The sequence below is a fragment of the Chiloscyllium plagiosum genome, chromosome 5, assembly GCF_004010195.1.
Source record: "Chiloscyllium plagiosum isolate BGI_BamShark_2017 chromosome 5, ASM401019v2, whole genome shotgun sequence".
Classification (NCBI taxonomy): domain Eukaryota; kingdom Metazoa; phylum Chordata; class Chondrichthyes; order Orectolobiformes; family Hemiscylliidae; genus Chiloscyllium; species Chiloscyllium plagiosum.
In genome coordinates, this window is record NC_057714.1 from 19,916,376 (window position 1) to 19,928,768 (window position 12,393).

Here is a 12,393-nt window from a genome sequence, read left to right on the forward strand (position 1 = left end):
AAGAAGAAGGCTTATGTTAGGATGAAACATGAAGACTCAGTTATGGTGCTTGAGAGTTACAAGTTAGCCAGAGAAAATCTAAAGAGGGAGCTAAGAAGAGCCAGGAGGGGTCATGAGAAGTTGTTGGTAGATAGGATCAAGAAAAACCCTAAAGGTTTCTATCGGTATATCAGGAATAAAAGAATGAGTAGAGTAAGATTAGGGCCAATCAAGGATAATAGTGGGAAGTTTTTCATCAGTATTCACACTGGAAAAAGACAACACCTTCTTGTGAACCTCAATCCCGTCTACTCTAGTAGCCTGTTTCTCAGTATTCTCCTCGACAAGGTGTTAGTAATTCTGGAAAGTGCGAAAATAGATAAGTCCCCTGTGCCGGATGGGATTTATCCTAGGATTCTCTGGGAAACCAGGGAGGAGACTGATGAGCCTTCGGTTTTGGTCTTTATGCCGCCATTGTCTACAGGAATAGTGCCAGAAGACTGGAGGATAGCAAATGTTGTGGCAAACAGGTGGATGAGGGTAAAGTGGTTGATGTGGTGTATATGGATTTTAGTAAGGCATTTGATACGGTTCCCCACAATAGGCTATTGCACAAAATACAGAGGGATGGGATTGAGGGTGATTTAGCAGCTTGGATCAGAGTTTGGCTCGCTGAAAGAAAACAGAGGATGGTGGTTGATGGGAAATGTTCATCCTGGAATTCAGTTATTAGTGGTGTACCACAAGAATCTGTTTTGGGTCCACTGTTGTTTGTCATTTTTATAAATGATATAAAAGAAGGATGTGTTAGCAAATTTGCAGATGACACTAAGGTTGTTGGAGTTGTGGACAGTGCCGAAGGATGTTGTAGGTTACAGGGGGAACACAGGTAAGCTGCAGAGCTAGACTGAGAGGTGACAAAGTGGAAAAGTGTGAGGTGATTCACTTTGGAAGGAGTAACAGGAATGCAGAGCACTGGGCTAATGGTAAGATTCTTGGCAGTGTACATGACCAAAGAGATCTCGGTATCCATGTACATAGATCCCTAAAAATTGCCACCCAGGTTGATAGGATTGTTAAGAAGACAATACGGTGTGTTAGGTTTTATTGGTAGAGGGATTGAGTATCGGAGTCACGAGGTCATGTTGCAGCTGTACAAAACTCTGGCTGCACATGGAGTATTGTGTAAGTTCTGGTCACCGCATTATAGGAAGGATGTGGAAGCATTGGAAAGGAATCAGAGATGATTTATTGGGATGTTGCCTGGTATGGAGAGAAGGTCTTATGGGGAAAGGCTGAGAGACTTGAGTCTGTTTTCAATAAAAAGAAGGTCGAGAGGTGACTTAATTGAGAGATAAAAGATAAACATAGACTTAGATCTGGTGAACATTGAGAGCCTTTTTCCTCGGATGGTGATGGCTAGCACAAGGGAACATAGCTATAAATTGTTGGGTGATAGATTTAGGACAAATGTCAGAGGTAGTTTCTTTACTCAGAGGGTAGTAGGGGCATGGAACTCTCTGCCTGCAATAGTAGTAGACTCGCCAAATTTAAGGGCATTTAAATGGTCATTGGATACATTTATCTGTATAAAAATGGAATAGTGGGCCGAGGGGCCTGTACTGCACTGTAATGTTTTATGTTTTATGTTCTATGTTCTAAAAATGAGAGGAGACATTAAGATTCTTAGGGGTAGATCGGGTCGGGACAAGGTTGATTATAAGAGATTGTCTTGGACCAGAGGGCATAATCTCAGAGTAAGAGGTTGTCTACTTAAGGTGGATATAAGGTGTTTATTCTCTCAAAGGGTAATCAATCTGTGGAATTCTTTACAGCATAGAGCTCAAGAGGATTGGTCATTGTGTATTCAAGCCGACATATCTCATTGTTGCTACTTGTATAATATGTAATATACCAACTGTTAATGATGTTAACAATCTTCTGTACTTCAAACAATGCTGTAAAAATATACTCTAATGTGGTAAAGCTTTGTTTTTTTTCCTAATGAGGTGGAAGAGAAATCTGACATTTGACCTGGAAGAACTATTGTTAAGAAACTTTGTAATTCCTTTAAAATGTCCATGGAATCTGTATTTGTTTTCAGGATTGCTTGAAAATTACATAGGTGTTTATGTCAATTGCAAAGGGATCACTTTTAAATTCCTTGAATAATAAGAAATGATTGTTCATGTGACCTGGTGACCCTTGACCTGGAAAAGTACCACCAGCATGGGAGCTGAGATGGAAACTGTTAGACAAACAAGACTGAGAGCAACAGGTAAATACTGGGGTGGGGTGGGGAACAGAGAATCACATTTATAAGGTGATGTGTGTAATATATAATTAAAAGATACAGAAATCTTTAAAAAAGTTTCGAGCAGAGATTGTGAAGTATTACAGCTATGTTTCAGTTTTGCCACAGCTGACCAGACACTCTATTGAGGTTTATTAAAATCATTGAATAAAGAGTCTTGGGAGAGTCTGTGCCATAAAGATAGTTGTGAACCTTGCATAGGAGATTTTGCAGGAGTGTGTAATTATTGGAACAACTGTCCCGGAGACTTGGGTGGAGCGAAGCTGCTGTTGGAAATGATTCAAAGTTCAAATCTATTGAGTGAGGAAAATGAGGTTCCTATGTTCCAGGCGCTGAGTTGGGAAAGAATGTGAGATTGCATAAGGTGTCACATCTGTCTAGGGAGTGTTATGAATACTTGTACGTTTGTAAAGTAGTCTTTATTGTATCTAATATTTTATGTGTAACATTTTCATAATTCAGAACTGTAGTCTTCCCATAGGTTCTAATTTGTGTTACAGTAAAAGCTACAAAGTGTAATGTTATTGGTGATTTCTTTATTTGAGAGTCGTTTAGGGTATACGGTTATTTTGGTTTAGGGTTGCAATGGTTTAACATATTTAAGTATACAGCAAATGTAAAGATCTAACCTAATGGATTATGTTAGCATAAGAGCCTCATTTAAATTGTGGGACTAGCTTTTGCATCTCACAGCAAGAAGATTTGCTCCCTATCTCTGTTGGAAGGGTAAAATAAAGTCAGTCAGGATTTCTGCTCAAAATTACCATCTAGTGGTCTCTGTTGAAAAGTACACCAATCAGTATCATGTTGACTGTTGTGTTACTGCACTGATTTTTCTGCAGCATTGAAAAGATTGGTCCCATTTAGTATGGTTTAATTACACAGAGCTGGGTTTTCAGCAATAACTAAATAAAAACAACGTACTGCAACAAATTGAGCATTCACCATGACACGTATGTGCTGTCGAAGATATCTCCACATGTTAATTGTTCATTACCAGCAACAATTATCCCTTTAAAGAAAATAGAAGCAATATTTCTATATATTTAACATATAGCTAATCATTAAATTGAAGAATACTTGAGTTAAAATGGAACTGGGAATGTCCTGGAAGCAAACATGCTGAGAACACTTAAAATTAAGCTGTGGATGCTGGAAATCTGAAACAGAACTGAAGAAGGTCACCGGACCTGAAGTGTTGACGCAGCTTTCTCTCCATAGATGCTGCCAGACCTGCTGAATTTCTTCAACGATTTATGTTTTTGATGCTGAGAATATTTTGACAGAAATAAGAAATTTGATTCTGTAAACAATGTTCAGGTGACATTATAGTTTTCATCAAATCCTGAAGTACAAGCACAAAATCAAAGATGACACTTCTGTGGTACTGATAGTGTTGACTTATTGCCAGTTAAGATGTTAAACTGAGATTCTGTCTGCCTCTCAGGTGAATGGTGACAGTGGGCAGTCTTTAAAGAAGAATGTGGGAATTCTGCTCAAGATGGTTCTAATTAACCTGTACCAATGTTATTATATCTCTGGAGCAAGTAGGACTTGAACCCATCCCTTTTGGCTCTGAGGTAGAGACACCAACACTGCGCCACAAGTGCACGTAAGATGTGCACAAATGTAACCTTATTTACACAGAACACTCAGTCACTCCCGATCAGGGAATTAAACCCTGATCTTCTATCCCCAGAGATCTAACCGCTGTACTAACATGGAGCTTCCAGGATGTATACTGAAAATATTTCTAATCAACCATATAGAGACATAATACATACGTCTGGGGCAAGTGGGACTCGAACATGGATCCTCTGTCTTAGAGGAAGGGACAGTACCTTCATTAGCAGAGGGATTTAATTCAAGAGTCGTGAAGTGATGTTGCAACTGTACAGGAGTACTGTGTGCAGTTCTGGTCACCTCACTTTAGGAAAGATGTGGAAGCTTTGGAGAGGGTGCAGAGAAGATTTACCAGGATGTTGCCTGGAATGGAGAACAGGTCGTACGAGGATAGGTTGAGAGTGCTAGGCCTTTTCTCATTGGAACGGCGAAGGATGAGGGGTGACTTGATAGAGGTTTATAAGATGATCAGAGGAATAGATAGAGTAGACAGTTAGAAACTTTTTCCCCGGGTACAACAGAGTGTTACAAGGGGACATAAATTTAAGGTGAAGGGTGGAAGGTATAGGGGAGATGTCAGGGGTGGGTTCTTTACCCAGAGAGTGGTGGGGGCATGGAATGCGCTGCCTGTGGGAGTGGTAGAGTCAGAATCTTTGGTGACCTTTAAGCGGCAATTGGATAGGTACATGGATGGGTGCTTAAGCTAGGACAAATGTTCGGCACAACATTGTGGGCCGAAGGGCCTGTTCTGTGCTGTATTGTTCCATGTTCTATGTTCTATGTTCTAGTACCAATGTCGCATAAGAGCCCTGCCCAATATATATTTACTAATCAACCTGTTCAGAAATGTTGTGACAGAAGTGACATTGGTTTAAAAAAAAGGTCCAACAAGCAGAATATAAGGTGTTGGGAAGCAAATTAAAATGTAGGTCCTCAAAAGTAGAGGTCACAGATGTGCTATTTGCTAATCATAGAAATATCAGGATATATCTGATGGAATTATAAGGGGCATTGATAAGGTAGAGAAGAAACGTTTTCAGTTGATGGAGTGATCAATGGCTATTGGTGTATATTTAAGCTAATGAGCAGATGGATTAGAAGGAATGAACAGAAAATCCTTATGACCCAGAGGGAATCTGGATCACACTGCCTCTAGTGGTGGTGCAGACAGAAATGCTCATAACATTTAAGAAGTAGTTAGGTGTACATTTGTAACGCTAAAGGTTGCAAGGTTATGGGATTGGAGTAGTGGCTGTTTTTGACTGGTGCAGCCTTGATGAGCTGAAGGGTTTTATTCTGTGCAGTAGATCTATGACACTGTGACCTCTGGAACAGGTGAGACTTGAACTTAGGCCTCCTCGATCTGGGGTAGGGACACTACCACTGTAGCACAACAGCCCTAAAAACGCACCCTTATTTATACACAGCGATTTCCATTAGGGAATTGAACCATGGCAGGCAGGTTCACAAATATCACAATACTAAAAGGAATGATGCTCAAGATATTTTTGAATTAAACTGTTGAGAAATGTTATGACCACACTTCTGGAGCAACTGGGACATGAGCCCAATCCTCCTGGCTCAGAGCTAGGAACACTACTTCCATGCTGCAAGAACTCTGTTCAAAATATAATTTCAAATGAACTGGTACAAATGTAGGCATTACCACCACTGACTGACTCCACAGAGCTGCAAGGGAGAGCTCTTAAAATATTTTCCTAAACATCCTGTATGGTGGTGCAATTATGGAGCAGACGGTTCTTGAACACGGGTCTCCTAGCTCAGAGATAGGGACAGTACCACTGTGCCTCAAGGGTCCCTAAGTATTGCTGAATTCTTTTCTAGGTGTAAAGTCACCATAATCCCACACTCTTATTAGAGAGAGAGAGACAACGAGTGGTGGTTTAATCTGAGGGCCACCGCGCTTCAAGCAAGGTTGAGAAGTTGGGACCTTCATGATAACCCGAGCAAATGTAGAAATGGAAGTTGCACTGCTGTTTTCGCTGTGCTTCACAGTTGATGCAGCTAGTTTTTATTTTTCTCCACCACCAGCAAAACACCTGCGTGGCCAATTGAATATTTGCAAGCCAAGCTAACATCAGGGAGAGAGGAGAGGACTAAATCAAATGGAGTTAGAGGGGGTAATAAAGCGCTATATCCCCCACAGTGCTCATCTCTCACTAAAGGCATCGAAAGCATTGATGGACACTGCATCTTCCCTCTTCGATGACTCTCTGGTTCGAACGTAACTGTGGAAGAGGAGCAGGCAGTCAGTAGAGATGACCCCCTCCATTGCCCGCTGCCTGGACTTGTTTATAGCTAGCCTAGCAGAAAAAAAACAGCTCTTACATATTTTCTAATCAACCTGTTCAGAGATGTTATTACACACCTCTGGAGTAAGTGGATCCTCAACCTCAGCCTCTCAGCTCAGCATTAGAGGGCACAACCACTGCAGCACAAGAGCCCCTGAGTTCTGCTAAAGCCTTGGTATTATAATGCTTTGCAGACATTTTTAATCAACCTGTTCTGGCACACCTCTGGGAACACAAAGAACTTGTACCCAGACCTCCTGAAACAAAGATAGGCACACCGCCACTGCACCAAAGGGCCCCCTAAGTTCTGCTCAATATTTACCTATTTAACCAGTACTACCTAAAACAGATTAACAGCTATTTACATAAAGAAAACGCAGCTCCTGAAATTCCATCAAAGCTTTGGAGACCTGGTACAACAGGAAAAGGTAAATCCACACATAGGTATGTGCTGGTTGCTATTGCAGTGATATTGTTTTACAGTGAGTTGGAAGGGCTTTATTAGTTAGTAGTGTTAAGGATACTGGCATACAAGTTAGGATAGATTAAAATGTTCACTTTTTATGAAACTACAGCACTAATGTACTTTCATCCAACACAATTGTGATGGAGATACTGTAAGAGCATTGGGAGCGAATGGGGGAATACCAAAGCCATATTGAATTTAATTGTGCAGTGCGTGTTTTTGATAACCTTACAAGATCAAAAGTTAGTAGCTCTTGTAATTGTATCAAAAAGAAATTCAATTTGTTCACTTCTTAATGTTGCACATTCTTAAATATATGACCATGAAATGATTTCAATCCTTGCAACAAAACATGCTAATCACATGAAGGGAAAGATAAATACTTATGGGTGCATGTAGAAACAAGGGTCATTTTACATTGGGTTTGCAGCAATGAATCAGCACTTCATTTCTTTTCATATCATAGAGTCCCTGAAGTGTTGAAGCAGGCCATTGTGTCCACACTGACCCTCTTAGGAGCATTGCATCCAGACCCACGCTTTTCCTGTAACCCTGCATTTCCCATGGCTAATCCGTCCAGCCTGCACATCCCTGGACATTATGGGCAAGTTAGCATGATCAGTCCACCTAATTTGCAAGTCTTTGGACTGTGAGAGGAAACCAGAATATCCGGGAAAAACCCACCCAGACACGGGGAAACTGTGAAAACTCCACACACACAGTCACCTAAGAGCGGAATTGATCCCGGGCCCCTGGCACTGTGAGGCAGTATGTAATAATAATTATAGAGCCATAAGTAATACAGCATCAATGATACCCATGCTTATAAAATCATCATCAGCATTGCAACAGCAGGTAGTTCAGGAGTTCATTCCAGTTTTACTGCATGACTGACTTTACCTATTTATTGTAAAGCCAGACATACATAAATTTTGAGAAAACAGCAAGAAATAGAGGAGCACATGGCATTAGAAAAAGTAACAAGAAACATTCCTGAAGCATTTGTGGGCGGCACGGTGGCACAGTGGTTAGCACTGCTGCCTCACAGCGCCAGAGACCCGGGTTCAATTAATAGAGGAGCACATGGCATTAGAAAAAGTAACAAGAAACATTCCTGAAGCATTTTAAATGCTTGACCTACTTAAAGTCTTCAATGAAACTGCAAAATATATTACCTCTTAACTCCAAAAGCAAGAATAGTCATAATGTAAATAACAGCTGGAAATGTGTTGCTGGAAAAGTGCAGCAGGTCAGGCAGCATCCAGGGAACAGGAGAATCAACGTTTCGGGCATAAGCCCTTCTTACTGTAAGTAATCTAATGTAAGTAATCTAATCTAATCATTTTAAATGCTTGACCTACTTAAAGTCTTCAATGAAACTGCAAAATATATTACCTCTTAACTTCAAAAGCAAGAATAGTCATAATGTAAATAACAGTCAACTGTATATTCTCAAATTGATCTAACTACTGTAATGGTAATTTTTCATTAAGTCTGAGGTAGGCACATTTGAACAATAGAGCAAATAATGTCTTTTTGTGTTTCTATCAAGGAAGCAGCGATTGAGATGATCACATGGATTAGCAATTGCTATTATTTCCACAGGGATTTATAAACAGAAGTAGGCTTTTTAAATCTTTCTCAGCTATTCAATGAGATCATTGAGAGGTTTTACAGCGCAGAAGAAGGCCATACAGTAATTATGCCTATACCAACTGATTTAATGAGCACTATTACCAATCTCCTTCATTTTCCCCATACTCTTGCCATGGTACTTTTGTCCATAAATTATCCATATGTCTCTTTAACTGCATCAATTGAATCTGCCTCCGACATATTTCCAGGCAGTGCATTCCATGCCTTAACAAGTCACTGTGTGTAAGATTTCCTCTCAGATCTCCCTTGCTTCATTTGTTCATCACTTTAAATCTATACTCTATCATTCTTAAAGTCATAAAGTCCTACGGTACAGACACAGGCTCTTTGTTCCAAATGGGTCCATGCCAGCCAAAATGTACATCCATGCTAACCCCATTTCCCTGCACTTGTCCTATATCCTTCTATTCTTTTCCTATCCATTCTTGTTTCTTTTACAAGCGGAAACAGCTTCACCGATTCTACTCTGTTTAGACCACGCATGATTTTGAAAATCTCAATCAGGTCTCCTCTTAGCCTTCTATGCAAGGAGAACAGTCTCAGCCTTTTCAATCTGCCATCGTATCTGATGTTCTTCCTCACTGGAATTATTCTTGTCAACTGCTTCTGCACTATCTTTAATGCATTCACATCCTTCCTGTGATGTGGCACCCCGAACTGTACACAGTACTCCAACTGAGATCTAACAAGCACCTTTCCAAGTTCAACATCACTTTCTTGCTCTTGTATTCAGTGTCGCTAGGGAACTCCACTACAAACCTTCCTCCAACCTGAAAAATATCCATTGACCATTACTCTACCTGCCCCTCAGTCAGTTTTGTACTTGTGTTGATACTGACCCTTTTATTCCATAAGCTATAACTTGCCTCACATGTCTGTTGCGTAGCACTGTATTAAACACCTTCTAAAACTTCATGTGCACTACATAGGTAGTGTTACCCTCATTGAGGCTTTTGCTGTCTTTTCAAATACTCTGACAAGTTAATTTAGCATGATTTCCCCTTTAGAAATCCAGGTTGACTCCTCTTAATCAACCCAACTTTTTTTCCATGTAACTACTAATGCTATCCTGAATGATTGGTTATGTCCAGAAGCTTCGCCACCTCTGAAGTTAAACTGACTGGTCTGTAATTACTGAGCTTCTTCTTACAATCTTTCTTGAACAAGGCCATAATGTTTGCAATTTTCCAGTTTTTGGCATCTTCCCCAAGTTTAGGGAAGACTGAAAGAGTGTGGCCAGTGCCCCATAATTTCTGCTCTCGCTTCCTTCAAAATCCTTGGAAGCATGTCATCTGGCCTCGATGCTTTGTCAACCTTAAAAGCCAGTCTATCCAACACTTCTGACGTATCAAATTTGGACCTTTTTAGTGAACTGAGTTCCCTCTGTCACCACTAGCCTGGTTACCATCTCTCTCTTTGATAAAGACAGTTGCAAATTATTCATTTAATACCTCAGACAAGACCTCTACCTCCAAGTTTAAATCCCCTTCTTCAGCCCTGCCCAGGTCCTTTTATCACCCTTTTATTATCTATATGGCCATTGAAACTTTAGGATGTGTCTTTATGTTGGCTGCCAATTCTTTTGCATAGTTCCTCTTTGCTTCTCTTAATTGCTTTTTCACCTCCCCTCTGAACCTTGAATATTCCTCTTCATTCTCTACTTTATTTTCTCACTGATATTTTACATAAGCACACCTTCTCTCCTTCATCTTAATTTCTGTGTCCTTTGTCATACAGGATTTGTTTGTTCTATCTTTCCCATTTGAAGGAATATTTCTTGACTGCATCCAAACCATATCTGCTTTGAACGTGGCAAATTGGTCAGTTACTCTTTTTTTCCCTGTGAACCACATTCCACTCAATCCTGCTCAGCTCTGTTCTTGCCTCATTGAATTCCACTTGATTATTTTTCACTCTGAATTGTTGCATTCTCCACCATCTTGCTGCACCTGATGATCACTGTCTCCTAAATGCTCCCAAAACTGACCCTTGATTCACTTGACCCACCTCCTTTCAACAGCCAGGTCCAATAGTATATTCTTTCATGTTGGACTGGAAACATATTGCTATAGGAAGTTCACCTGCATGCAGTCCAGGAATATCTTCCCTTCACTGCCCAAGAGACCACAAGTCTTCTAGTCTATATTTAGATAATTGAAGTCTCCCATTATAACTACTCTGTCATGTTAGCATATCTCTGTAATTTGCATCCTCTCCACAGGTTGATGGCCTATAGAATACACCGAGGGATGTAATTGTCTCTTCTTTGTTCCTTAGTTTAAGTAAAATTGGTTCGATGTTTGGAACCTGTGAGACATTCTCCTTCTCCAGCACTGCAATGCTCTCCTTAACCAGTACTGCCATCCTTCCTGCTTTCGTTCCTTTTCTATCTTTCCAGAAAACCTTGTGTTTAGGAATAGTTAACAGGTAGTCTCACCCTTGCTTGACCCAGGTGCCTGTTATCACCAGAACATCAAAATTCCACATGGCAATCTGTCCGATCTTTTGTACATTTGTCTAACTCTATATACCGAACCTTCCCCCAATGTTTTGACCAAGTTAGGAGGGGTTATAGTGCTGCTCTTCTTAACCCCTGTTCATCCGTCACAACAGTTTTTATTTTGTGCATTTCCCCATGTAGCTATCATACTTCATTTTTGATCTAGTTAGCTAAGTTTAATTGAAGGAGAGCCAGTTCCAAGGTTTTCTTGAGTGAAAGACGGTGAAATTTTATTACCTTTATGCACTCCAACAAAAAAAACCATACACACACAGGTACAGGTAATGGGCTTACAAAGAAGTGGAGTTGATGGAAAGGGTATTTCTTAAAGACAGGAAGGTAAAAGCAAATGCGGTTGCAGATTGGGTTGTGAGAATGAAAAGACAAGAGTCCAGCTGTTTAGCCACGTCCTGTGTCTTTAGCATTGCCAAATTTTGCTGATCTTGAGTTCACAGTGAAGGGAGTTGTTTTTTTTTCCAAGTTGGTTTTCCACTAGCTCTAGTCTCTTCAGATTGTGGTTGACAGAGAGAAGAATTTCCATTGTCCATTCTTTTATCAATCCATGTCACCTTCTTTCTTTCTTTGCTCTAAGGCTGCTGTTAATACGCTATTCCTGTGTGGATTCTAGGGTCTGTGTCATTGTTTCACTTTGAGCAAGATAGTTGTAGACAACTTTTCAGTTCTCAATATGTGCATTCATCATACGAATGTGAGGAAAGCAAGAGAATTTCCTGATACCTTACTGAGTTACAATTGAAATGGTAATTCCAAGGCAGCTGGTTTTGTATTTGCCAGGGTTTGGCAGATGTTCACAACAGCCATTTTAGGTCAGCGCTGTCCTTTTTAAAATCATTTTTAGTCCATGAATGTCTCAAGTATTAAAGTCAAACGATGAAAGTTGCGCACTGATAGGGTTATGATGTTAACACAGTAGCCCTTAATAAATATCTGCCAGTCTCAGATTTAGAACTAACAACTGTCCGAGCATCATCTCGCTTTACAGAAGAAAGTTCTAAATTTTGGCAATGTTTGTCAATTTCAATCCCAAAAGCAATATATTGTAGATGCTAGAGATCTGTAATAGCAATAGAAAATGGTGGAAATGTTCATTAGCCCTGGAGAGTCTGTAGTAACAATGAGAGTTAAAAGGCTGAGTTTTCATTTCAAGGGAGGGAGGAAGAAGTCTAGATAGTTTCCAGGTCCTGAACATGCCCTTAGAAAGGACTCTTTGGAATAATTCATGGTCTCCCTTTAATTTGCATTGTGACAGATTCTGTGTCCAGTTAAGGATGTCAGATGTGCTCTTGTAGCTACAGAGCCAATCAATCGCGTTCCAGTTTTAAAGTGCAGCAGCTGGGGAATAGAGATTAAATACTTGCAAGTGTCCTTCAACGTGAAGCCAATAGAACATAGAACAATACAGCACAGAACAAGCCCTTCGGCCCACGATGTTGTGCCGAACATTTGTCTTAGCTTAAGCACCCATCCATGTACCGATCCAATTGCCGCTTAAAGGTCACCAATGATTCTGATTCTGCCACTC

The 12,393-nt window shown here is 40.3% G+C and overlaps 1 protein-coding gene across 3 annotated transcripts in view; it reads left to right on the forward strand.

The window, feature by feature from the left end:
• Window positions 1-12,393, forward strand: part of fbxl7 (F-box and leucine-rich repeat protein 7) — a 337,155-nt gene that overhangs the window by 301,669 nt on the left and 23,093 nt on the right. The window contains exon 1 of one of the 3 annotated variants that reach the window (XM_043689678.1): window positions 2,197-2,257. The exons of the other annotated variants lie outside the window; for them this stretch is intronic. Coding sequence (XP_043545613.1) covers window positions 2,209-2,257 — 49 coding nt within the window. The 5' untranslated portion in view covers window positions 2,197-2,208. Of the gene's footprint in view, window positions 1-2,196; window positions 2,258-12,393 lie in introns of those variants that run through there. 3 annotated transcript variants of the gene reach the window in all.